Here is a 25,189-nt window from a genome sequence, read left to right on the forward strand (position 1 = left end):
AAAACTGAAACATGTCAATAATACAAAGAGTACGACCTCACATTCATATAGTGATACTTTGTTTATGTTGGTATACTATCTCATCTATCGGTTCTAGAGTTACTAAGAAAATTCTAACAGAATGTCCATTACCATTATTTCTAGGAGAATTTCAATTTATATATACTGCATTTCTTGCTTTAGGATCCTGTGCCCTGGCACGTAAATATAGAGGTGTCTATAATACTTTCCCTGCTGGAACGTTTCCAAATTATTATCGTCATTCGAATGAAAAATTTAATCATTCGACGGGTCCTGAACTAGATAAACAAGATGCTCTGATTATTAGTCCATCTAAACATATAATAAATACCGTATTGCCTTTAGGGTTATTCCAATTTGTTGGAAAATATTTTGGTCATACAGCAACTTCATTGGTCCCAGTATCTACTGTTGCTAGCATTAAGACGTTATCACCTGTTTTTATTCTAATTTTCCAAAAATGCCTAAGAATCAGCACCTTACCATTATCCTTGAATCTATGGTTAAGTCTTTTCAGTATTGTTGCTGGTGTTTGGATTATTGTTAATGAAGATGGGAAAAATCGTAAATCAAAACTCAATTCAAAGGATGGCAGTTATTCATCAAGTGGTATCCTATGTGCCATAATTTCCATGTTTATATTTGTTGCTCAAAATATCCATGGTAAGAAAATCTTTACATTCAAATCTGATTCTAAATTAATTAGTGAAAGAGTGCACAATTCCAAAGAAAGCACACCTTTACCATTCTATAATAATGAGAAAGTTGGTATCAAATACGATAAATTGACATTAATGATCTACATTTCGTCAGTAGGGTTTTGTCTATCACTTGGTTGGTTTAGTTTCTTAGAATTTCCAATTGTTTGGAATTATGTATTTGGTAATGGACAATCTGATGTCATAAATTCTATACCGTGGAAATTATTCTTAGTGAATGGAACATTCCATTTTATTCAAGCAATGATAGCATTTCACCTCTTAGGAGAGGTCAGCACATTAACGTATTCTATTGCCAATTTAATGAAAAGAATTGCAATTATATCTGTTAGTTGGATCTTTTCGGGAGTTTCTGTTTCTTTTATTCAAGTATTTGGTTTACTCTTAAATGCACTCGGATTATTTCTTTACGAACAATGTAACAATAAAAATAAATTGAAGAAACTCCGTCCTGAGTAAATAAGTCAATTAATGGACTATCAATCGAAGAAACTTCTATCTTCAAAAACATTTCGTTTTTTATTTTGGTAAACTGTTCTTTAATTTCCAGTATCAATATTTTATATATTACAAGTCATTATACACACAATAAAAAAAACATATAGTATTTTTCACTTCTTATTGATCTTTAGGTATAGAAATACTTCAAAACATATATATATATACATATACTTGAAATTGTCATAATGTTCAATTTGCATACTGTTCTTTCTTCTTCTTAAGTGCTTCTTCTCTCATTATTATCGCACTCTCTGGATCAATCTTATCTATGAACATTGGGAAAGCAAAAACACAGATGATAGTAATTACACCTGCAAGCTTCCAACGGGAGTTTAATATACTTCCAACGATCCCGTTATCATTCATGATACCTGAGTTTCTAGTCTGGAAGTATGCTCTGAATGGTGCTTTCTGTATCACAGAAATAGTCAAATGAGGCTCGGTAGTGATTTGCTCCAATTTATCAGCATGGATAATATCCTTTGATGGGAAATATTCTCTACCGAAATAATTTTTAAAACCACTCATTTGTGAAGTACCATTTTCTAATTGTATAAATTCCACTAAAATTCTATTGGGGTATAGATTATAGTCTAATGAACTAGATGATAATACGAAATATGTAGTTTCATTAATACCTTTATTTATTGGTAAATCATCGAATTTGAAATTACCATCCAAATCAAGTAAATGTGTCGTAGCTTTATAAGGGTCTTGTGTACTATAATTACCAATTTGATATAAACTGAAAGAAGTTCTTCTAATTGCGTTTTTGGTTAGGTTACCCAAAGAGAACTCGAACTTACCTTTAATGGAAGTCGCTAGACATACGTTTAGTAACAGATTCAAAATGTAAATACAGGACAATTTCATCTTATTAATTAATACTTGTAGTTTGTTTTTATGTACTACACTTTCTTTATTAATAACTAAGCAATGTAAGGGTTTACCACCTTTATTCTTTCAAAAATTATTATTATTTGTATCTATTTATCAATGAGATATCTAACTATTTAAAAAAAGAAAGTGGGAAAGTCCTCTAGGAAGGGCCAAAGTCAAAAAACTACTAAGATAGCGGTAAAAAGGTGAACACTACGCAAAATGTACTGTGAAATCCCACAGAAGCGCGACTTCCATTTACCGAGAAGAGTTGTTCCACACAAATAGAAATTCAATTTTTTTTATTTTTCACTTTCAACCTGTCAAGTTCTGTTCTTCTGACATATATAAATGGAAGAGATGAAATATCATTCAAGTTATTGGAACTTTGTATATATTCTTTCTTTAAATTTAAGTTTATATATTTCATTGTTTTTTTTTTTTTCATAAAAGAACCATATTACATTTACATTTCAGAACGAGTATTATTGTAGTAGATTTGTGACGAAATATTTTTATTTTAAATTCAGGCAATTCTTACTCTACAACTCAGTTCGAGATCGATACACATACGTGTGCATATTGACTCTTTAAGCATGGTGAAAGATATTTTTACTTAACTGTGCTCCAGACGTCTCAAACATTCCTTTTCCATATATAACTCTTCGAACAGCCTAAAAAGAGGAGGCAGAACGATGAACTTACAAAATCGTCGGCAGGAACGTAAGAAGATTATAATTTAACAACCTTATTGCATTACTCTTGAATAGCGTAGCATTCATAATCAAGCTATATAATGTAACTGTTAGGAAATTGTCACGGGACAACTAGATATTTTAGTCAAGTTGTCAATATAACGTGCCTTTAAACTGAAAATTGTTACTTGAGCGACAAACAGCATCAATTCAATTAAGCAATCGGAAAAAACTATAACTTGGACTGCCTAAGTTAAAACACCCATACATACCGGAAAGACCTAACTGACTTTTTTTCAATTTTTTTCTAAATTTCTCTAAAAATTTGAACAATAAGAGAAAGGCCGATTTTTCACCTGGCGAAAATCAATATTTATTATGCGAACTATATAAGTAGACACCCCATCTGGTATTACATAAACTGTTTTTAAGACTCTATTAATTTCTGTTTTTTTTTGAATCAATTTAGAAGAAACCAATATATAGAAATTCAGAATGACTACTGGTACGTACAAGGGGTGATATCCTGTTTAAAACCATTTAGTTATTCTTAAGATCAATAGTGGTAAATTTTTATTGGAATACTTACGCAATGTGTCAATTTGAGATCGGAAATTTACATTATGTCAGGTTTGAATTATAATTCGTACCTTTGATGTTTTGCAAGTTTTCATCAATGAATTGACTCAATTATGTTTAAGCTAATAACAATTCATACATTTATGAATCGTTGTCTAAAAATTACCAATCTTTGTTCTTAAGAAAATCTAGATACTTAAACAGTAAAAAAGAACTCTTAACTAAAGGAATTGACTTTGTTTGTTCCTTTATTATTATTAATATCGTTTATAAGTTTCCAATCTTACTAACTCAATTCAAAATCAAATTAATGACAAGTATTTTAATACTATTATTATTTCGATGACCACTTATTATTATAGTTCAAGCTCGTGATAACTCTCAAGTCTTCGGTGTTGCTAGAATCTTTGCTTCTTTCAACGATACCTTCGTCCATGTTACCGATCTTTCTGGTAAGGAAACCATCGCCAGAGTTACTGGTGGTATGAAGGTTAAGGCTGACAGAGATGAATCCTCTCCATATGCCGCTATGTTGGCTGCTCAAGACGTCGCTGTTAAGTGTAAGGAAGTCGGTATCACTGCCGTCCATGTCAAGATTAGAGCCACTGGTGGTACTAGAACTAAGACCCCAGGTCCAGGTGGTCAAGCCGCTCTAAGAGCTCTAGCCAGATCTGGTCTAAGAATCGGTAGAATTGAAGATGTTACTCCAGTTCCATCTGACTCTACCAGAAAGAAGGGTGGTAGAAGAGGTAGAAGATTATGAAGAAAGAAAAATCTATATGGTTTGTTCTATATTATTATTTTTCCTTATCTCATTAAATCATCGATGTCTTTGTATAACCTTTACTTAAATCGGTTACATTATATACATACATTTGTACTCATTTACATTTAAACTTATTTAATATTCTAACATATTAATAAATGTCTTTTGCATATTCTCGTTGTTACTTAAATGATAATGAAACTATTATTACTGCGATGTTTTGGTATCATTTAACGAGTTGTTAGGTCAATTGCTTCATTGCATACAAGATTTAATTCTCATATTTTTAGTTTTTGATGTTTCTATTATTTCAATGTTTTTAAATTACACAAAATATCTAATAGATATATATAATGCTATCTAATTGTAGGTGATCCCATAGTTTTTGCTTTTAAAGTTAAGTTTATCAACAATAAGAGTTCGCTTAGTAAACGAAACCTAGAATCTTACCAGAGACATGCTTTCTTCTGGCTTCTTCGTGGTCCATAATACCGGCAGAGGTGGTTAGGATAACGAAACCGAATTGTCTAGCTGGTAGCAAGTTTTCGGTCCACTTTTCAATGTCAGAAATCTTAACGTTGAATCTTGGGGAGATGACACCACACTTGTTTAGTCTACCGTTTAATTGAACGACGATCTTACCAGATCTGTGGTCATCGATAGATTCGAATTCACCAATGTAACCGTGCTTTTGCATAACTTGTAGGAACTTGATGATAACCTTGGAAGCTGGTCTAATCATAACTTGACGCTTACCGGTCTTTTCAGCATTGTTGATGGAGTTTAGGGCATCGGCTAGGACAGAAGTTCTGGTCATTTTGGGCTATTCTGTGTTTGTGTTGGTATGATTCTATTAGTTATTAAATAAATAAGTTATTATTTCAATTATACATTTATAGCTAGTTGTATTTCTATAGTAACTAACCAACTCACAGGTAAAGAAGTTGTGAAAATTCCCATCAATGCAGTAGCTGGAAAATTCACTATTCTATGTTCAGGATTGTCTTTCAGAGCGCGCGTAGGCAAAATTCATGCGACAGTTTTATTATGGACTTTAATTGTTTTGTGACTCTTCAAAATAATTAAGTGTGCGGTGTCCAGATGTTACGCATGATTTAACGCGCGGTGTGTGGGTGTGCAATGAAAATAAAATAAGAAAATTTCAAAAAAAAACCTGAAATATTCTTTCGTTTTACTTTCCAGCGAAATTGTAATGTGCAGGGAGTTGTTGCTGCAATGGACAATTTCTTAGTAGGAAGGAGTTCAAACCATTTTCATTCTAAGCAACAAAGTTTCTCTTACTGTAATGGGCCGTTCGTTGATATCTCTGCTTAACGCAATACGATGTACCTCTCACAAATTTTCAATAAACCACTAAATAATATTCTCTCAATATATTTATGAATTTAGTATTTTAAAGGTGTATATGTGTTGTATTGGTTATTTTTTAAATATTTTCTTCTTAACATGACCAGCAATAAAGAGATCATTAACAATGCCAGTATGTAAAACTATAGCTATTTGAAATGAAGTACTTTGAGATACGTTTAGAGAGATGAAATTTGATATATTGTGGTGAATTACCGATAGTTCGTTACGTAAACCAATATAATAGGAATAAGTTATGAATTAAATGGAATGATAGGTAAAATGTAGGAAGATTGTGAATAATATATGTTAATATAGTTGTGCATTTTACAATAAAATATTTATATGGTGGTAGAGTTGATATATCGTGCGTTGAACAACCAACAAATCATATTCTCCCATTTTACTTATATGATGATGAGGAAATAGAACTGTACTTTATTGAAATTTATAACAACCCTGAATTATTAATACTAACAATTTTTAATTTCATGATATCATATTTAACTCCTATGATTGAACAAATTATGAACATTTTTATATAGGCTCAAAAATCTTTCAGAACCAAGCAAAGACTAGCTAAGGCTAAGAAGCAAAACAGACCATTGCCACAATGGGTCAGATTAAGAACTAACAACACTGTTCGTTACAATGCTAAGAGAAGAAACTGGAGAAGAACCAAGTTGAACATCTAAGTTATTCATACGAATTTCAATGATTTTTATAAGAATATATATTTGTGTATTCATACAATTCTTTAGAAGTTTTTAATTTCAATAATTATTAGCATTTTACCTAATTCAATTTATCGTTTTATTTATAATTTGGACATCATTTAATTAAAAATAATTAATTGAGTTTACTAAACCACCTCTATTTTCAATATAAGAAAGATCAAGATATTACATTATTCGAGATAAATCAGAAGTAAAATTACTGTCAAAACACTTGTAACCATTAAGTTTTAAACTTTCATATACTATCTAGCATATATTGTGGATTGAGAACTCATCATTTAAAATAGCGAATAATTTTTTTATTTATATATTGAATAAGTATGCAAAAATAAATTCGCCACAAGTGTTCATCACTAAGTTGAACTCAACTTAGTAGCGATCAACAATCATATCCTTTTATGTAATTGCATTATATTCCGTTTCCTTGTAGTGGATTAGAAATGCAAGCATAGAAGTATAGATTTCAGCTGTTGAAATTCATATTTTATAATACTTGTCGCTTTATATACTTCTGTAACCTTGATGAAGCGAAGGATGAAAAAAAACAACATGGGAAATAAAATTAAGACAATCATAAAGCCCTAACTGAAAAGCTATTATAATTGAATAAGAAGAGAAAATGAGAACTAATAAGCTATGCAATTTAAAATCTTTGTAATATTTCTTTGTAGCAATACAACCACATACATATTTCTATATAAATGCCATAAGTTATATCATTATGAATGTTTTTGATCGAGTGATCTAGCGTCAGTGGGTTATTCCTCACATGAAAAAGTTAGGCTTTGGTCCAAAATAATCTTCTTGAATTACTGCGCCGGTTAACCTTGTCATCTCCACATACATACATTCTTCCGTATGCAACAATTCATTTGCGGTAGGTCTTTTTCTATAATCTGGATCGATCAGCCATCTAACGGTTTTTTCCAAGGATTCACCATCGATCAAGAATTTTGGAACCCATGCTGGAATCTGAGAATTTGAAATACCAGCATAGCTTGGAGCACCCCTATAATCTTTTGAATGTTTAATACTACCAACAGTTAAATTATCAACCGTCGTTAGAGGTTCATTTGCAGAGGCCGAAGTTTGGTGATAATTGCTTATATCGGTTAAATTTGTATCAAATTTAGTACTTGTTGAGAGTAAAGATTCTGAATGAATATCTGTAGAACTTAAACCACCTGCATCAGAAAGGTCACCACTACGTAATTTATGCCATGCATTACCATTATCAGGTAAAACTACATTAGCGGCTATTTCAACTATTATTAACCCCAAAGAGAATATATCTGCTCTAAAGTCGTAGATAGAATCTGAGATGATTTCAGGTGCGATATACTCCCTATCACCTTCATTTTCAAAATCATGATCTTGTAGAGGTAATCGTGTTGCCATTCCAAAATCGACCAATTTAAGAGTACCTTCAAACGTTATCATGATATTTGCAGGCTTTAGATCCAAATGAACTATTTGACAGGAATCATGAATAAACCTCAATGCGAGACTCACTTCAACAATTATCTTCCATATTCTCCAATCTTCTAATCGTTTATTTTTCTGAATTATCTGTTCATTCAAAAATTTGTCTAAATTCCCATTTTCGTAGAAATCTGTCATAACGTAGTAAGCATTTCCAAACTTCCATGAACTAATGAAGTCAATAACGTACTCGTTACCTTCTTGATCCAATTCGGTCTTATCACGGATGCCAGCGAGTAATTTAATTTCTTGTAAGATCTTCTTGGTGCTATTTCCTTTATTGATGGTAATAGATTTTATGGCATATTTTTTGTTTGTCTCTGCAAATGTAACTTGATATACTTTAGAAAAATGTCCCTGATCAATTAATGTTACATTAGTAAATCGTTCAACCAGATGTGTATCAGGATTTTGTGACGATTCCAAATCTGTATTCTGAATATTATATGATTGTGATGGAGGAATTGGTTCTACATGAAACCGATTCTGTTTGAATCTATTCGAGTTTAATATATTAGGTGTAGCACCAATGATTGATTTTGTTTTTGTTGGTGTAGAGAAGTTCACCATTTCCTCATCCTCATTGTCGGAATTTCTGTGTGTGCCTTCAATTGTTGATTTGGTTTCGAATGTGAACGGATCACTATGCGTTATAATATTTTTATTATCATCTTGTTGTTTGTCATTACCAAAAAATGATAAATTATTCTTTGAATTAAATTTTAAAGGGCTTATTGAATTGGCCCTCATATTTTCATCATTATTATTCAAAGGAATTTCATTTGTGATTGATATTCCATATAAATCATTAGTAAATTGTTGTAAACTGGTAGTCAACTCCATATTTTTCATTATTACAGAATCTCTTGATTTTTTAAGTTTTTTATATTTACTTAAATTGAAACGTGGGGAATTTCGTTGTTGAGAATATGCAGAACCACGTAATGAACTTATAGGCGACGATTCCTCAACAGATGCGATTACAATTTTTGGAGTCTGCAAAATTTGGGAATTACAAAATGCTGTAGATTCATTAGTGAAACTTGTATAGTTTGGATCATTAGAAAATTCCGTATTTTCTAAAATTGAAGATGCATGCAAATTGGAGATACTATTAATTTGATTATTTTCTCTCAGGGGGTACTTTTTAACTGGAGTCTTTGGTATTGATAATTTTTTAGGGTATAAAGATGAATTGAATTGTGCCAATTTTGATTTCAACCCCTGTGGATTAAATACATTAGGATTCGGTATCCCGGAGTCAGAGGATATACTTATTGTTGGAGGTGCTATGTTTTCATTTTCTTTATTAACTTGGCTAGTGGCAGCATCTACCAACATTGTATATTCTTGTTGTTGTTTTGAAGAGGAGGTCGTTTGGCGGCTAATATTATTCCGGATAGAATGTTCCTGTAGAAAAGGTGACATTTCACTCTTAGAAGCAGAACGTTTTAAACGTGCAATGGAAGTAATTGGAATATCAGTATCTTTAATAGAATCTTGTAAATGCGATTGTTGTGAAAGTCTCTTTGTCCTGAGATGATGACTAAATAAATTATTCGATTGTTTCAATTTAGAAGGATTCTGTAAATGGTTCTTACTTGTTCTAAATGGCGACCACTTCATAATTGAAGTATTCACACCGTTGATAGGATCATTATCGTTCGCCGTAATGTTGTTATTAGTAACAATATTGTCTGTTTCCTCAGTAATGTTCTGTAAAGTACCAGAACGCGTTAGAGATAAATTTAAAGTAGCTGCACTTCTAGTTAACGTATTATTAGAGTAAGGGAAAAATTGTAAATTATTTGTAGTATCATTCTCATCTATTGCAATTGAATCATTCTCATTCTTTTGTTCTTCAAATTGTAACGTTGGATGTCTAACACGTCGATCACTTATGTCTTTGGGTATATCTATCATATCATCACTATTCATATTTATATCATCATTTTCATTCATCATTGTAATTGAAATTGTTGTTACAGGTATATTCGTGTATAGATATAGATGGATGACCTTGTTAATACGCGTAATATTATCTCTAATTATTTTTTTAGAGGTTAGTTTCACCCTTATTTGAATCAATAATTAATATATATATATTTTTTTCTTTTAGAACTGTAGGATGTAATTAATTACACGTATATTTCAAATAATTTCTCCAAAAAGATGTGAAAGCAGATCGAAACGAGGAAAACTTGAAACTTGGGAGGTGGTAATCCTTTTACAAATTAGATACATAAACAGAGGGAGAGGATGGAGGAATTCGAAGCAAAAACAACAACCAACAACCTATAAACAGTAAGCAAATACAAGGCACCAAGTACCTAAAATAAATCAAGAATAGAAAACTACATCAAATTACGTGAACATGAGCAGAATACAAGAATAAAATAAAATCATCTCAGCTAGAATTATGCAGATTATTTCATTCCTCATCTGACGCAATGTCATTCTGTTACCATAACCTAGCAACCGAGCTATCAAGTAACTGGCATAACAGAAAACAAACAAAACAAAGAGGTATCTCAAGGAGATGGTGATTATATCATATTTGAAAATGATTATTTTATTTCATTGATTTTCTTGTATCTTGAATAAATGTTCAATGATTCCGCTAACATTTCGCGTCGCTGTATCCTCAATTCCCATTCATTTTATTAATACTTAAATAGGTTGAATTGACGCGTCAACAACTATGAATTAAAGAACCGCACAACGTACAACGTGATGGCCGGCCGCGTTTAAATTTTTTTGCTATTTGACATTTCGCGTTGTATGGGAGAGGCAATACGAAGCGAGAGACTCCCCCCACCCTTTCCCCCATCACATAATAAAGGGAAACAGAGAGCGTTCACCTTCTTAGATTAGATGACATATTTCAACTTGCAATACTCTGATAGTCTAGCGAGTTGATGCAATTATTGAATGATATATCCGAATTGAGCACAAATATATTTATATTGAGGAAGGACGGGTTCGATAAAATGAGCTGTATTACATCTTCATTTAGGTTGTTTGTAGATAGTATCATTAAAACGTATATTCAACATCTTGTCTCTTAAACTTTCAGTATCTCTTCCCAGCAAAGACAACGCTATGTAAGGCCAGTTAATATAATGTATATATGTGTATGTTCATCGAGTACTTCACTTATTATGTGATTGATGATAACTCTATTTTGCATTTGTAGTCACGTGGCAAGAGGGGGTAATGCCTACTGCGACTAGAAAATGGTTTTACAAATTAACAATTCCATTATATTACCGTAGGACAACCTGGAATATACCCCCACCTCCCCCCCCCGCGCTGACTGTTTCTCTTTCCCGTCCCGGAATGAAAGAAACCGACAAGCAAAATGAAAAATAATATTAAATTATACAGTGTGTAGCCTAATGGGGCAATCCGAAAATGAAAGACAGAAACTGAGTAAGCAGTAGACAAATTATTCATTGCATTAAAGGGGAAAACGAAGATTTTTGGCACAAGGATAGAGATAATTTATTCAGTAAATATTGAAAGTTTATAGCTGTCAATAATATAAAGAATATAGATTAGTATATTACGAAAAGAATAAGTTTATTTCAAACCAGGTGTAATTACTATAACCGAAAGAGAAAAAGTAGATATATACATATAACAAAAGAAGAACAACACATATTATGTCAAACGAAAGTACTGAATATTTCAGTATTTTGACAAGTAAGAGACCCTATGAGTCTACTGAAGCTATTAGAATTAGATTATCTCAAGCTAAATTGATCAATAAGGATTTCTATCAATTGTTCAAGGATGTCTCTGACTTAAAGAAAAATTATGTCAATCAACTAAGTAAGATAATTGCCAAGAACGATAATCTTGAAAAAGTTTTATCTTCTCAGATGATTTCTAATGGTGTCTTGACACCTGAGGAGATGGAACAATTCAACTTCAATTCTTTGGGTGATTTGCAACCTGTTTGGACGGCATTAATGGATGAATTCAAGAGAGAATTAAGATTATCTAAGGATATGCAAGCTAGTGTTGACGCCAGAGTCATTAAACATTTGAAGGACTCCATTGAGAATAATAGTAATTGGGAAGAAACTAAAAGAATTCATTCGCATTTGACTCAAGTAGCAGCCTCAATCGAACAATCTAATGGTGATAATGGTAGATTGACACAAGCTCAATCAGAATGGGAAACTGGATCTCCACAATTAGTGGAATTGTTTGAAACTCTGGATAAAAGAAGATTACAAGCAATTAAGGACTCTCTATTGACTTATCAGACAAGTTACAGTGATTATCTTACACAAGCAACCTCTCAAAGTGAAAGGTCAATGCAAAAGATTTTAGAATTTGAACCAACTAATGAAATTCATCGTTTTGTAACCGATGCTAACAATTATAACTTTCAATTAGTTAATACTTCTAACTCCACTACGCAAAAACAATTACAAAATGACATTCCTCAAAATGAAGAAGTTAAACATAATAAAGAGAAAAGAAAGAGTACATTCGGTAACATTGGTCAACGTTTCACTTCTTCTTCATCCACAATTTTACATCATGATTTAATGAACGATGAATTCTCAAATTCAACAAATAATGTCTCTTTGAAGAATAAAAAATCTTCAAATACATTAAGATCAAAAGTGGGTTCTATCTTTGGTTTGAAAAATAGAAAATCTTCTCATTTTGGTAAGCATAATTCACCTGTACCAGAGACTCCTGCTCTTCCAACTCAACAACAGCAACAGAAGCAACAAGCAACAAATAAACCTGTTGCAGTTTCTCCAGATCGTCCAAGATCTGATTTCAGACAAAGAGGCTCACAAAACTCTTATAGTAGACCAAGAAAGGAAAGTACTGTCTCCGAAGTGTCAAACCAAACTTCTGAGGCTGCCCAGATTAATTCAAACAGGTACAATAACAACAATAATAATAATGTCAATGAGTACGTTCCGGCAAATAATAATTCTGCTCCTATTTCCGTTGCTCAAGCTCCACTTCAACCGGTTCAAAAGTCAAGACAGTATTCAAGCAATGCAGAACAGAAACCTTTACCTGCTGAACCACAATTTCAAGTACAAGGGCAATACATTAATAATGATTCAATGGTAACAAATGAAGCCAGTAGACCAATCCATATCCAAGCGCCTGTTTTGCCTCCATCAAGAAAACAAACGATATCTAGAGATAATGACGTATTCAATGACAACCAAAACACTATAACCACAATTCCAGAACAACCTGTTACCCAAACAAATCAACCGGCTCAACGTACTATGTCAATGTTACCTACCCAGATTACTGGTGAATTGAAGGAATTAAATCCACAATCTACAGGTACTTCAAATGTTATACGTGGTCAATCTTTGTTCCAGCATGATCCAACTGATACATCTATTTCGTTTGGTTTGAATGCAAGTGTCGCAGAGGTCCTCAATGCTACATTTAAAGAAGGTATAATTCAACAATCGCAACTAATTGGTGAGATTGCCTTAAATTATATTCCAAACACAGTCATGAATACTCCACTACCAATTGGAATTAACCTAAAGATCAGCAACAGTAGTAAATTTGATAGCATTATACTAAACCAAGCTTTTGTCGAACAGGTTGAAAATGAAGTCTTCAAATTGAACCCTCAATTCATCGATTCTAGAATATTAGGTGCTATTAAGTACTCTATTAAAGAACCTTTAGCTCCTGTCGTGATCCAACCTGCTTGGAAATTTGAAGAAAACCAGGCAAGTGTTGTTCTAACTGTTAAGATGGCATCTTTCTTACCGGAGCGTATTCAACAAATAGTTTTAAATGATGTTTCTGTCTTTGTTCCAATTGATGGTGCAAATGCTACAAGCGCTCTCTCTAAACCACAAGGTTCCTTCAGTAAAGAAAAGAGAAGAATTACATGGAGATTCAAGGAACCACTAGTTTTAACCAGAAATGGTGAGGGGAAGAGATTAATAGCCAGATTTATTACTGATCGTATGGCAAAGGAGTCAGAAAAGGGTATTTCCATCAAATTTGCTATTCGTAAACAACAGGATGTTGATGCTAGTGATATAAGTTTGGTAAGTGGATTATCATTAACTGCGCAAGAATTTGATGAGAATGATCCGTTTGGCGGTGAATGGAACCCTGTACATAGTTCAACAACCTTAAGTGCTGGTAATTATAGTGGGTTATCATAAGTCGATAGTCGTTCCAACGATTTCGCTTCCTAAAAGACAATAAGAATATTACAAGAGCATTATAAATAGCTGTTCTTTTTTTTTTGAATGTTGCATGTTATGGTAACATTCCGCCATTTAAAGAATGCACTGATCTTATCAATAACAGACAGAAATTGCTTAATGAACTTTTAACTGTGTTTTTTTAAAATATGTAACAATTATACAATGTAAATTACTAATAAAGATTTTGAAAAAAAACGTTATGAATTTCATATCACTAATGCAGTTGAATAATATTAACTACAACCCATTTTCTGAGGAAGTTACGTTACTTTCATTTTTATACTTCTCCTACATCAAGTTTTGACCTGTAGATAGTCACCTCCTAAGTTTATATACCCGATAATGAGGCTTTATCTACTGTAGAATAGACTAGTGCTTGCTAGGGAATAATGATTTATTGCAATTATATTTCTTAGGACTAATTCCTAAATATCATTTCTTTGAATATTCTACTTTACTATCCATCGGACGATATAATTTGTTTTCAAAATGAATAAAATAAGGGAGCTTATTGGATTAATCAATGTAATCAATATATCTTTACTTTACTTCGAAGCGTTTTCTTTGAGAAAAAATTTCAAATGATACCATTGCCCAACTAATGTGTATATTTTTATGTATAAACTTACAGGATGGCACATATATTAAATATATTTATGAAACAGACTTTAAATAACAAACTAAAGCAGTGCAACCATCGAAATATCTATACCTGACCGTCTCTTCCATTATTAGACGTAGCAACCTATCGCTTATAATTGTTATTAATAGTATAGTTCTTACAAGTCTTCAAGTTTTCCAAATTTTTGTTATATACTTGGTGTTTTCAGTGTCTTACAGTAATCAGACATATTAGGATATGTGATCCATATTTTGAGCAACCCATCACATCAAATGGACTAACAAACAATCACAATGTAATTAGACTTTTATGAAACGACTGCCCCCTCCCCCTCTGATTCCTGATAAAACAGTTCGCAATAGCAAACAGGTAGGTACTTTTTCAATTGTAAATGCATCATAACGTGCCAGTCCCTTGGGGACAGATATCTAATAAATTTCTATTCAAGTACAATATTATTTTAAGCAAGATACTTCGGTTATGTTAGCTATCATAGCTCCTCTTCTTGTGTTGTATTGTCGCAGTTGCTGATTGTTCTTAATCCTAAAATATTTTTCACCGGATCAGCGATGACTGAGTAGATGCTATTCCGGATTCTTCCTACTATTTTTTCTCCAATAAGGAAGATCCATAACGTTAACATATGAATATATACATGAATGATAAATAGAATGTAATTGTACCAAAGGAACTACTCTCCCCTTTTCATTCTCTAGAGAGTCAACTGCCGATAATTGATACATACATATATATTATCAACATGACATCACCTTTAGCTACATATTCTTCTCCAGACATTACAGAGAAGTTATTCGCTGTGAAGGAGGGCAACTCCAGATATAGCACTACCAATGGTAAGACAACGGGGCCTAGTACATATGTGCTGAATGCCGGACAAGTAGATATTGATAAGCCATCTGACCCTAGAATCAATCCTGCCACACAACAGCCTACCACATTAAGTAAGCTTCGGATGGAATTAACAGGAATGCAAGATGATATAAATGAGTTCCTAACTCAACGTATGGAAGTGGCAAAGAACAAGAAATTAAAAATACAGAATACCTCGGAAGAGAAACGTATTGAAAATGAAATCAATGAGCTTTTGGATGGTGGTGATGGCGATGACGACGAGGATGCAGAAGATCAGAAAGAGAAAAATACAAACGCTAAATGAAGTGCGAAGCAGAAACGAATAAGATGCATCAATATATAAAATTCACTTTAGACATCAGTTCATTTAAATTTGCCTATCAATCAGTAATATTGCATACATCTTAAGGTATTTGATAAAGAGTTATATAGTCTATCTACCTTCAGCCGTAGTTTTATATTTATAATGTGTGATTCTTTCCAACATCGTTCTTCGCGATCTCGAATTGAGTAGAACAGGAAAAGAAAAAAAATCACCGAATTTTTCTTAAGAATTTTTGTCAATACAAATATTGTTATGAAACTGTCAGTCAATAACTATATTGACAGAAGTTATGATTTGCCTTTATTTATAGAAACAGATATTTGTCAATATATTATTCTTATAAATTTCTTCAGTTACTTTGAATTGAAGTGTTATAGTGAGGGTGTGTGCATGTGTTCACGTTTAATTTTGATAGAATAATTGACTAATTGGTGATTGACTAGGACTGGGAACGATACAAAACAGAAATATTTGTTATCTCGAACTACAACAGTTTTAACTAATTTAATTTGCATATAGATAAAACAAGTACTATTAAGCGTTGTTGTTATTAGTTCTTATAGGCCTTATAGTCAAAAAAATGGTCCTTAAACCTAAATCGAAGAAAGGATCACACAAGGCAAGTGAGAATTCATCTCAATGGCCCTTAGGGATCCCTCCCTTAAGTTCTACCAAGAAATATATAACGACGAAATATCTATGGATTAGAGTCGGTAGTATATTTACAGGGTTTTGCATATTGTTATACGTTTTTTCCAAATTCTTTAACCCAAGAGATAATACATCATCTAATAATTATCCAGCGGTACATGGACTATACATGAATGAATTAGCTGCATCAAGCCGTTTGATTTTTCCTCACGTTGAACATGCCACAATTTTAAAAGAAATTGGTATTAGAGGTTTATACGTGTTTAGAGCAGATATTGATGGGACCAAACAATATGTCTTGAAAGCTGACGATAAACCCTTGACGGATGAAGAGAAAAAGAAGAGTACAGATCAAGTTTATTTAGTCAAGAAATCATTTTTGGACCACGGTAAGTTGGTATACCGTAAGAAATCAGATGAACCTGAGATTGTCATCGTTACATTAGTTGATTTTGAAAGGTACGATTTGGAAAATATTGTTAAAGTTGTTCAAAATAGAGTTGACTATGCTCAAATTCATAGATATGGTGTTTATGTCCGTTGGATTCAAGAATTTTTACCTGTTATGAGCAATCAAGACATGGATACAAATTATGATTTTTATAAAGCTTTAGTCATGAGAGCAGCATTACATGCATTTCCACGTACCAAGAGTTTCTTATTCATTGACCAAGATTCTTTGATCATGAACTTAAATCTATCTTTAAAAAAGCATCTATTAGATAAAAATATTCTTGATTTAGCATTATTAAGAAACGTCCCAATAAAACCAGGTTCAAATGTTAGAACATATGACCATATAGACTTCAATGCTGTCAGTATGGTAATTCCACAAGATGAGAACGGTATCCTTGATTTATCTTCATTTGTAGTATCAAATGATTACTACAGTAAGGCATTCCTTGAATTTTTAATAGATCCAATAGTAAGAGATTACGGTTGGCAAGAATCCTTCCCATCAGTTGTTGCACATGTCTTGCAATGGCATCCACAATTGTTATCAAAGACTGCAATAGTAGTACCGAAGGTCATGGCAAGTGAATTCGACGATACAAGATCGGAAGATGAAGTTGATGCCTTCCATTACACCGAAGGTGATCTAGTCGCATCCTTCAAGGGTTGTAGAGTAGCTGGAACGTGTGCCAAGTATATCAACAACATGTATGCTAGAACAAAGAAAACTTAGAATTCCCTAAAATTCTATTGTTGTTATTATCTTTTGACTAAACTCTTATATTTTTTTTAATATAAGATAAATATCTTTGGACAGGGTATAATAACCATACAAATATGTATATATGTATATATACTTGCATACTTGTTTTGATGTATTACATACATCATCAAAGAAACAAATGCATTTCTGATAGAATATACTATCTAAGTACGTACCCGAATTTTCCTAATATTCTCTTTTCTCATTGATGTTGGATGTTTTGTCTTTCCTATGCAAAGTTTTCTGTTAGTAATTGTGTCGCGATGCTAACCTTCGAGGGATAAATAACTATTTTCCTGTAATTAAAGTGAAAGATCTCGGAGGTAATGGAACTTCTTCTCCTTGGTATGAGATCCAAAAGAAGTTGCAACTAAAAGAAAGATCTCATGTTTGTTAGGATCAGGAAAATGGCTATACTTAAGGACCTTATAGACGTAAACCACTAGGTACTTTTTCACCAATTTCATCGTCTTTTATAACTTCTATTGTTTGGTGCTTGCGGTAAATGACAATATAACAATGAATTTAGAGCATTTGAAAAAGCAGGAGGAGGAAAATTTAATAAGTCTAAGGAAACTTATATCCATAACAGACCCACTTAGCATTCCATTAAATTCACAATTAGATCCGTACAGAAGTATACGGAAATCGGTTACTATTCTAAGGGGACAGATAAAATATTTGATAGAAAAATATGTTGTGTACCTTAAGTCGCTAAATGGTTATGAAGTAGAAGGAGCAGTTTTGGAAGTTTGGCTATGCTCAATGAATACCCTAGGTATTTTTAATAACGTTCTTCAAGAATCCATTCCTTTGATCCTAGATACTAATCTCAGTATATTCAGAGAGGGACTAAATTTAAATTTTACCACCTACATTCTTAAAATATATTCTCAGTTATTATTTTACAAAGGATTATTGACTGGGCAACTTGAAATAGAGTTGGAAACAGTTCTTGAAAACTTTGAAAATTGTTTCAAAAGGATTTATATGATTGAAAATTATGGTATTACTGTATACGATGAAGTGCGAGACTTACTATCAAAGAATCATAATTTGGTCGCATCATTAAAGATACGGAATGAGGATATAGTACGAAAGGGATACTTTAGAATGACTATGAACACATTATATAAATTCAGTCAATTGGTTGAACTTTATCAACTGAAGAATGGCCATATCGCTATATTTAAAGTCAAATCTAATGAGTTACCTACATCGATAAGAACCCCTAAGCAGTTCATGCAACGATTAGTTCAAGGAGAATATCAATTACTACATTTGGGAAATTCATTACTGTTTCCTATAATAAGACAATATGATTTGAAGATGGTACAAGAATTACAATGTGGATATGAACTAAAAACAACTACTGGTAATGGGGTAGAATTAAGACTCACTTCTGTAGATCCAATACAATGGGATACACACTGGAAATTATGTTTTCAAAAATTGTTCAACACAGACGGTAATGTGGTTTCACCCTTTAAGGCAGATATTGATAGAGCCGTCAGGAAACTGTCATCAACTAGTCTAAACTTTTTAGAAAAATGTGAAAAATTGAAAAATAACCCTTTCATTGATGATGAGAAAGTAACTGGACTTGGAATTGAATTTACAAACTTTACAGAAACTCCTGTTAAGAAGGTTCCAAAAAATGATAATATTTCTAGAAAGAGTTCAGGGTTTTCGTTACATAAATCGAATCCTTTACCAAAGTCTATTGACCTCAATGCTATTGTTAATCCACCTCTGAGTACAAATCCATTCATAGAACCTGTAATAAAAAAGCAACAAGTACAACAAAATGGTGGATCCAGCACCATTGCAAGAAATTTGAAGGAGTCTCCTCTAGGTCCGCATCATACCCCAAAAGAGTGTTTATCAATTCCCTCAAATGTTCGGCAGCAAAAGGAGGATCTCATTCTTGATGATAGTCCATCTCAGCATGTGTCGAGTGGAAATAAAAATCTAGTTGAAAATAGTAGTGTCAATAATTCAGAGGAATTTCTTTGTCCAAAACCCACCCACGATAATGAAATAACTGACCAGCCATCTGAATACGGTAATACTTTACAGGATAAAAACCCATCTAATTCGAGTGCAATTGTGCCTGAGAACTCTCACCAATATAATTTACCTTCATCAACCTCAAAGACGGATTTATTCGAGGAATACCTACATATATTTGTTAATTCCTCATACCTACCTATTTTTGAAGATCCAAACAGCAAAATATCATTTTGGAATGGAACTACATGGGAAATGCCTGACACCGATGAAAAAATGCAACTTACAATCATTTCAGTTGACAATAACTCTCCTCTTCTATTTTATCACAATGGGATGGATGTTCACTCTTGTACATTTGCACTTCTGTTAACGACAAAATGTAAGGCTGGTAGAGCAACAGCCCAAGATATTCAAATACGATTCCAGAACTCTTCTGTTCTCTGTGGGTCTATAAAGAACAGTACTGTAATGAATATCAGGACTCCACAAGCAGATGTGTTACTCAGGCTCATCCAGGATTGTATATATGATAAAGCGATTATATCTCAAGATAGTAGGAGCGACATCAATACCAGTACATCTTCAAAATCCCAAAATAATGAACTATCATTGGAGAATGGGAGAGTACTAATCTCTAACATTAAAGTCAAGTTGCATATCTTAAAAGATTCTCGATGGTATCCCACAAGTATTGGGAGAATAACCATCATTGACCAAACTCATAAAGATGGAGCAACATTAATATTTATGTTCATAGATAATAACAAAAGACAGAACAAATTTTCCTCCCTCCAATATAATATCGGAAGGCTTGGAAATACAGGAATTTCATTGACCAACACACAAGAAGGTAGGTTATTTGAATTTACTAACCAAAATGTAGCGAATGAAATATACAATCTTATTATATAGCAACGCACTTATATGGTTACAATGACGACTAATGACGAATATGCATAGAATATGTAAGTTAAATTTATATATACGGAATGATAATAATATTTACATGAATCATTTACTTGTAACTAATTTAGTAGTTACTACTTATTGAATGCTACTATAGATGCAGCATTAACGTTACGTTTTATGTTACGTTTACTCACATCGTGTGTGTCTTCAACTTCACCCCACCGTTCCGTTTGATATATTGTCTCCAATGTGGACGCTCTCACTATATCATCAACAGAATATTTAAGATTATTAACGTTGTTATGTTTAGCCTTATTTTGTAATAATAGAATACCACAAATGAAAGATTTAGTCGATAAGACGGTCTTTTCGAATACAGCCAGATTCCATAAAGAGAGACTATCCAAATATGTGGTAGCAGCAGCTTTTGTAGCTGGGTCTTGGGCATTACCTCTTAGTCCATGGATATCAGCATCTAATATTCTTAAGGACACTGTCTTGTGCGCATCAGCATAATTATCTGTTAAAAATTCTTCCATTGACTTAATTATTGGTAAATACAATTCATCCTGAGCGGCTCTTAGGTCTCCTTCGTATTCATCTCTCGGAGAGAAGACTAACAATGTGTCTGTATCCAGGTATCTTAATAAATCTTTGTTGATCGAAGATCTGTCACCTCCAATTTTAGTTCTTAATTCAACATCGCTATTCGGTCCATTTGTAATTTCGAGGTCGATACATCTTGAAACCAACGAAGTTAAGGGTAGTGCGTGTTGTTTGACCGTCGACTCTGATACAGCTTCCCATTCTTTTTGTAATAGAAGTGCCAAAAGTTTCTTGCTTTCATTGAATGCCAGTTTATTACCTAATGGTGTCTTGATAGGTTTGGAATCTAGTTCCAATTGAATTTCTCTATTTGGTGTGACGGATAGTGTAACGTTTTCCCAAAATTTCTTACCACCTTTTGCAAGCCTGTTGGTTTCAGATTTAACATTGGATTCTACAGAACGGTCTACCCCCAAAGGGGATGAATTTGAGTTCAATAATGGTTGTAAAGTCCATATGGATCGTATTGGGAATGCACCCCTGACCCTTATGGATGTGCGGCCAACTTTCAAAATGCGAGTTAACATAGTTTAATAATTTGTCGTGGGTATTACTAATTGTAAAATGTAGTAACTATTGAATCGCCAGTGTTAATTAATCTAGGACTATCAGTACTTCTATATTACCTCTCTCGTTTCAAATTTTCCTTAATTTATCTAACTTTATCTAATTAAAAGTTTCTAAGCGTGTGATAACCAAACAAAAAAAAATAAGAGTAAAAATAATGAAAGCTTAACAAAGAAATAAAAGACAGTCTGCATGAATCATAAAGGTAAACAGAACGATTAGAAGTATTTGGTAATCTTACGTATTAGAATAACCTTACATTTATTGTTTATCAAGTCATTTCCATAGAAATACACCAAGTTAGATACCTCATTTATACGCTATGTCACAACCAAACTTAATTCGTGATCTAACGAACAGCCTGAGGTCCTATAAGACTCAATTAGATTCAGCTAACCAACAATTAGCGCATTTAGAAAAGCAAGAAAAAATTGCACAACTTACAGCTAAGGAATTGGATTCATATCCTACGGAGGAAGTATGGAGATCCTGCGGTAGAACTTTTATATTACAGGATAAATCAAAATATATGGCAGATTTAGAACATGATGAAGGTATCATAAACGATCAAAAGAAAAACCTAACCATAAAGCAAAAGTACTTAGAGACGAGTGTGGAGAAAGTCGTGGATAATTTGAAGCAATTTGTGGAGAAGGAGAGTAATTAGTTTACTTTTTTGATGTGCATTCAGGAAAAAAAGTTGATATATATAAATGAACGTTATTATTAATGGATAAATATTAAAATTATAGCATAGATAACTAAATTGTACAATATTACTATAATATATGTCAATTATATATATATAACGATAAACTGTTGCAGGCAAAAAAAAGTGTGTGTGTATATATAGTAATTATGATAATTAATTCAAATAATATTTATTTCTCTATCTAGTGATATCATGATTAAACAGCACTGTAACCACCTCTTTGAGAAGAAGATGTACTTCCGAATATCTTTGCTGCAACCTCTTTGCCAAAAGTTGGAAGTGACGTTACAAATTGAGTAGTACGTTCAATGAATTCATTACGGAAATCATCGAATGAACCGCCTCTTGTATTCATGTATGAGACAATCATTAAGTATATCACAGTGAATAATAAAGCATATATAATTAACCAAGTAAACCATGAGAATCCGCTGCTATTTGAATCTTTGTTCTTCCTGTTCTTATTGTTGTTATTATCGTTATTATTATTGTCATTGTTATTATCATTGTCATCATTAGAATTATCCTTTAGACAACCAGATGGACCCTCTATAGATAAACTAATGACATCATCTTCCATGGTACTATAAGTTATTTCATCATCGTACATGTTATTATTACATTGGTATTCTATTTTAGCATCAATGTTACTTGAACCCCATCTAGCACCCTTAAAACTTAAAGTCAATTGGCTATCAACTTCTTCAACGCTGAATGCAACATTTTTGTTAAAATCAATGATCTGTGTAACTATTTTATCCTTATTTGGTAATTTCACTTCTGTTATACCACAGAGGATGTCATTGCTATTACATTCTGAAGGAATTTCAACATTATCCTTATTTTCGGAACATGGATTAACCCACCAGGTTTGTGTAGTTTCACTAGGTGGAGTCTCCTTATTAGTAATACCCTTTGAGATATGCTTATCCAATTGGAATTTCTTTAATACATCGTGAGATGAACATTGTAAACCTTGGACCAGCGGCAAACCACTTCCTAAGAGAAACACGCAAAAAGCACTATTTAATTTCATTTTTCTGTTTAAGTCTGGAAAAATTCAAATTTTTAAACCTCTAATTGAATATAATTGTAGCTAAGATATAAATTTCTTTATTACAATAAACGAGTATGAATGTTTTACTTCCCTTTCTCTTATCTGATTGTCTCTCTAATTACCTGTTGCAATTATTTCCTAATTAATTTCCCCCTCTTGACAGCGAAGGTTCAACTTTCGGTTTTATTTTCGGTTTTTGGTTTCAAAGCAGTTGGACTGTTTTTATAATTCTCACCCGTGCACCCACTATTACATCTTTACACGCTCAATAATTTGTAGCATTTTATTTATTGTTTTTTGTTTTTTTGAAAAATGAAAACAAATTCAGAATCCGGAAATTTTCGGCCCGCGCACAACGCAAGAGAGTACCTGGGAAGACCGAAAGATGAAAATTTCACTTTCTTTACTGGTGCTCCCATTAGGATTTCCACGACATAGGGGCACTTCTCCATTGGAACTGGGTTTTCACTGGTACCACTCTCATATCCTTAGGCTGACAGTCCAAGGAAGCTCGGCTGATCCACACAATATACTCCTGGCTCGGTTCATTCTAACATCCTTTCTAGCAGTATCACTCACTGGCTTTTTGTAACGAGACAGTGATGCGACTTCGTCACCCATCGATCAATTTAGTAGTTGTATTCCATTCTCTCATCTGTCCTTAGTATAGTCTACTCTTGATACCTAATCTAAGGCTTTGTTAGTACCAAATTAGAACACTTTGATAGAGTTTTCATTGCCAATTATACTATTGAATATAGTTAATAGTAATTAATTAATATATTACTATATTGGTTATTTAAATATTGTATATAGTTTTTCATTGTGTTAAACTTGTTTACTTTTTGACAATTTAAAGTAACCAACGAAACAAATAATTAGAAATGGCTAGATACGGTGCTACATCTACTAACCCAGCTAAGTCTGCTTCTGCTCGTGGTTCCTACCTACGTGTTTCTTTCAAGAACACTAGAGAAGCTGCTCAAGCTATCAGCGGTTGGGAATTAACCAGAGCTCAAAAATACCTAGAACAAGTTCTAGATCACCAAAGAGCTATTCCATTCAGAAGATTCAACTCTTCCATCGGTAGAACTGCCCAAGGTAAGGAATTCGGTGTTGTTAAGGCTAGATGGCCAGCTAAGTCCGTCAAGTTCATCCAAGGTCTATTGCAAAACGCTGCTGCCAATGCTGAAGCCAAGGGTCTAGACGCCACCAAGCTATACGTTTCTCACATTCAAGTCAACCAAGCTCCAAAACAAAGAAGAAGAACTTTCAGAGCTCACGGTAGAATCAACAAGTACGAATCCTCTCCATCTCACATCGAACTAGTTGTCACTGAAAAGGAACAAACTATTGCCAAGGCTACTGAAAAGAAGGTTGTTAGATACACTTCCAGACAAAGAGGTAGAATCGCTTCCCAAAAGCGTATCACCGTTTAAACAGTTATCTACAGTTTAATAATAATAATAATAAATCAATATTAATATAATAAAAACAAAACTAACAAAGGGAGAAGAAACAAGAAAATTAGAATAATTAGGCATATCACTCATATTGTTATACTTAAGATTTTTTTGGTACTCACTACTTCATTTGTTGTAGATTTCTATCCACTATCTTTAAATATCTATATAACATCATCTTTTTTATAAGAAAAATTA

At 32.8% G+C, this 25,189-nt stretch overlaps 14 protein-coding genes across 14 annotated transcripts; 9 read left to right on the top strand and 5 right to left on the bottom strand.

Annotated features, from left to right (window-relative positions):
* Positions 1 to 11: 11 nt before the first annotated feature.
* On the top strand, positions 12 to 1,199 carry KABA2_04S12276 (uncharacterized protein; the record flags this gene model as incomplete). Its single annotated transcript, XM_041550608.1, has 1 exon — positions 12 to 1,199. The coding sequence occupies one exon, from the start codon at positions 12 to 14 to the stop codon at positions 1,197 to 1,199; it is 1,188 nt and encodes a 395-aa protein (XP_041406542.1).
* Positions 1,200 to 1,430: 231 nt separating this feature from the next.
* SOP4 (Sop4p) lies at positions 1,431 to 2,114 on the bottom strand (the record flags this gene model as incomplete). Its single annotated transcript, XM_041550609.1, has 1 exon — positions 1,431 to 2,114. The coding sequence occupies one exon, from the start codon at positions 2,112 to 2,114 to the stop codon at positions 1,431 to 1,433; it is 684 nt and encodes a 227-aa protein (XP_041406543.1).
* A 1,196-nt stretch (positions 2,115 to 3,310) lies between these two features.
* Positions 3,311 to 4,157, top strand: RPS14B (40S ribosomal protein uS11; the record flags this gene model as incomplete). The annotated part of the gene is made up of 2 exons (XM_041550610.1): positions 3,311 to 3,320; positions 3,763 to 4,157. The coding sequence occupies 2 exons, from the start codon at positions 3,311 to 3,313 to the stop codon at positions 4,155 to 4,157; spliced, it is 405 nt and encodes a 134-aa protein (XP_041406544.1).
* A 427-nt stretch (positions 4,158 to 4,584) lies between these two features.
* RPS22A (40S ribosomal protein uS8) lies at positions 4,585 to 4,977 on the bottom strand (the record flags this gene model as incomplete). Its single annotated transcript, XM_041550611.1, has 1 exon — positions 4,585 to 4,977. One exon carries the CDS (start codon positions 4,975 to 4,977, stop codon positions 4,585 to 4,587), a length of 393 nt encoding a protein of 130 aa, XP_041406545.1.
* A 678-nt stretch (positions 4,978 to 5,655) lies between these two features.
* RPL39 (60S ribosomal protein eL39) lies at positions 5,656 to 6,223 on the top strand (the record flags this gene model as incomplete). The annotated part of the gene is made up of 2 exons (XM_041550612.1): positions 5,656 to 5,661; positions 6,074 to 6,223. The coding sequence occupies 2 exons, from the start codon at positions 5,656 to 5,658 to the stop codon at positions 6,221 to 6,223; spliced, it is 156 nt and encodes a 51-aa protein (XP_041406546.1).
* An 807-nt stretch (positions 6,224 to 7,030) lies between these two features.
* SWE1 (tyrosine protein kinase SWE1) lies at positions 7,031 to 9,709 on the bottom strand (the record flags this gene model as incomplete). The annotated part of the gene is made up of 1 exon (XM_041550613.1): positions 7,031 to 9,709. The coding sequence occupies one exon, from the start codon at positions 9,707 to 9,709 to the stop codon at positions 7,031 to 7,033; it is 2,679 nt and encodes an 892-aa protein (XP_041406547.1).
* A 1,703-nt stretch (positions 9,710 to 11,412) lies between these two features.
* On the top strand, positions 11,413 to 13,932 carry SYP1 (Syp1p; the record flags this gene model as incomplete). Its single annotated transcript, XM_041550614.1, has 1 exon — positions 11,413 to 13,932. The coding sequence occupies one exon, from the start codon at positions 11,413 to 11,415 to the stop codon at positions 13,930 to 13,932; it is 2,520 nt and encodes an 839-aa protein (XP_041406548.1).
* Positions 13,933 to 15,359: 1,427 nt separating this feature from the next.
* On the top strand, positions 15,360 to 15,776 carry GON7 (chromatin DNA-binding EKC/KEOPS complex subunit GON7; the record flags this gene model as incomplete). Its single annotated transcript, XM_041550615.1, has 1 exon — positions 15,360 to 15,776. One exon carries the CDS (start codon positions 15,360 to 15,362, stop codon positions 15,774 to 15,776), a length of 417 nt encoding a protein of 138 aa, XP_041406549.1.
* Positions 15,777 to 16,377: 601 nt separating this feature from the next.
* Positions 16,378 to 17,634, top strand: MNN11 (alpha-1,6-mannosyltransferase; the record flags this gene model as incomplete). Its single annotated transcript, XM_041550616.1, has 1 exon — positions 16,378 to 17,634. The coding sequence occupies one exon, from the start codon at positions 16,378 to 16,380 to the stop codon at positions 17,632 to 17,634; it is 1,257 nt and encodes a 418-aa protein (XP_041406550.1).
* A 549-nt stretch (positions 17,635 to 18,183) lies between these two features.
* Positions 18,184 to 20,589, top strand: RBH1 (Rbh1p; the record flags this gene model as incomplete). The annotated part of the gene is made up of 1 exon (XM_041550617.1): positions 18,184 to 20,589. The coding sequence occupies one exon, from the start codon at positions 18,184 to 18,186 to the stop codon at positions 20,587 to 20,589; it is 2,406 nt and encodes an 801-aa protein (XP_041406551.1).
* A 128-nt stretch (positions 20,590 to 20,717) lies between these two features.
* On the bottom strand, positions 20,718 to 21,719 carry ATP12 (ATP synthase complex assembly protein ATP12; the record flags this gene model as incomplete). The annotated part of the gene is made up of 1 exon (XM_041550618.1): positions 20,718 to 21,719. One exon carries the CDS (start codon positions 21,717 to 21,719, stop codon positions 20,718 to 20,720), a length of 1,002 nt encoding a protein of 333 aa, XP_041406552.1.
* A 362-nt stretch (positions 21,720 to 22,081) lies between these two features.
* Positions 22,082 to 22,426, top strand: PFD1 (prefolding complex chaperone subunit; the record flags this gene model as incomplete). Its single annotated transcript, XM_041550619.1, has 1 exon — positions 22,082 to 22,426. The coding sequence occupies one exon, from the start codon at positions 22,082 to 22,084 to the stop codon at positions 22,424 to 22,426; it is 345 nt and encodes a 114-aa protein (XP_041406553.1).
* A 241-nt stretch (positions 22,427 to 22,667) lies between these two features.
* ATG27 (Atg27p) lies at positions 22,668 to 23,507 on the bottom strand (the record flags this gene model as incomplete). Its single annotated transcript, XM_041550620.1, has 1 exon — positions 22,668 to 23,507. The coding sequence occupies one exon, from the start codon at positions 23,505 to 23,507 to the stop codon at positions 22,668 to 22,670; it is 840 nt and encodes a 279-aa protein (XP_041406554.1).
* Positions 23,508 to 24,412: 905 nt separating this feature from the next.
* On the top strand, positions 24,413 to 24,967 carry RPL17B (60S ribosomal protein uL22; the record flags this gene model as incomplete). The annotated part of the gene is made up of 1 exon (XM_041550621.1): positions 24,413 to 24,967. The coding sequence occupies one exon, from the start codon at positions 24,413 to 24,415 to the stop codon at positions 24,965 to 24,967; it is 555 nt and encodes a 184-aa protein (XP_041406555.1).
* Between the last annotated feature and the right edge of the window lie 222 nt (positions 24,968 to 25,189).

This window comes from Maudiozyma barnettii, assembly GCF_903064755.1.
Source record: "Maudiozyma barnettii strain CLIB 1767 genome assembly, contig: KABA2_04, whole genome shotgun sequence".
NCBI classification, from domain to species: Eukaryota; Fungi; Ascomycota; class Saccharomycetes; order Saccharomycetales; family Saccharomycetaceae; genus Maudiozyma; species Maudiozyma barnettii.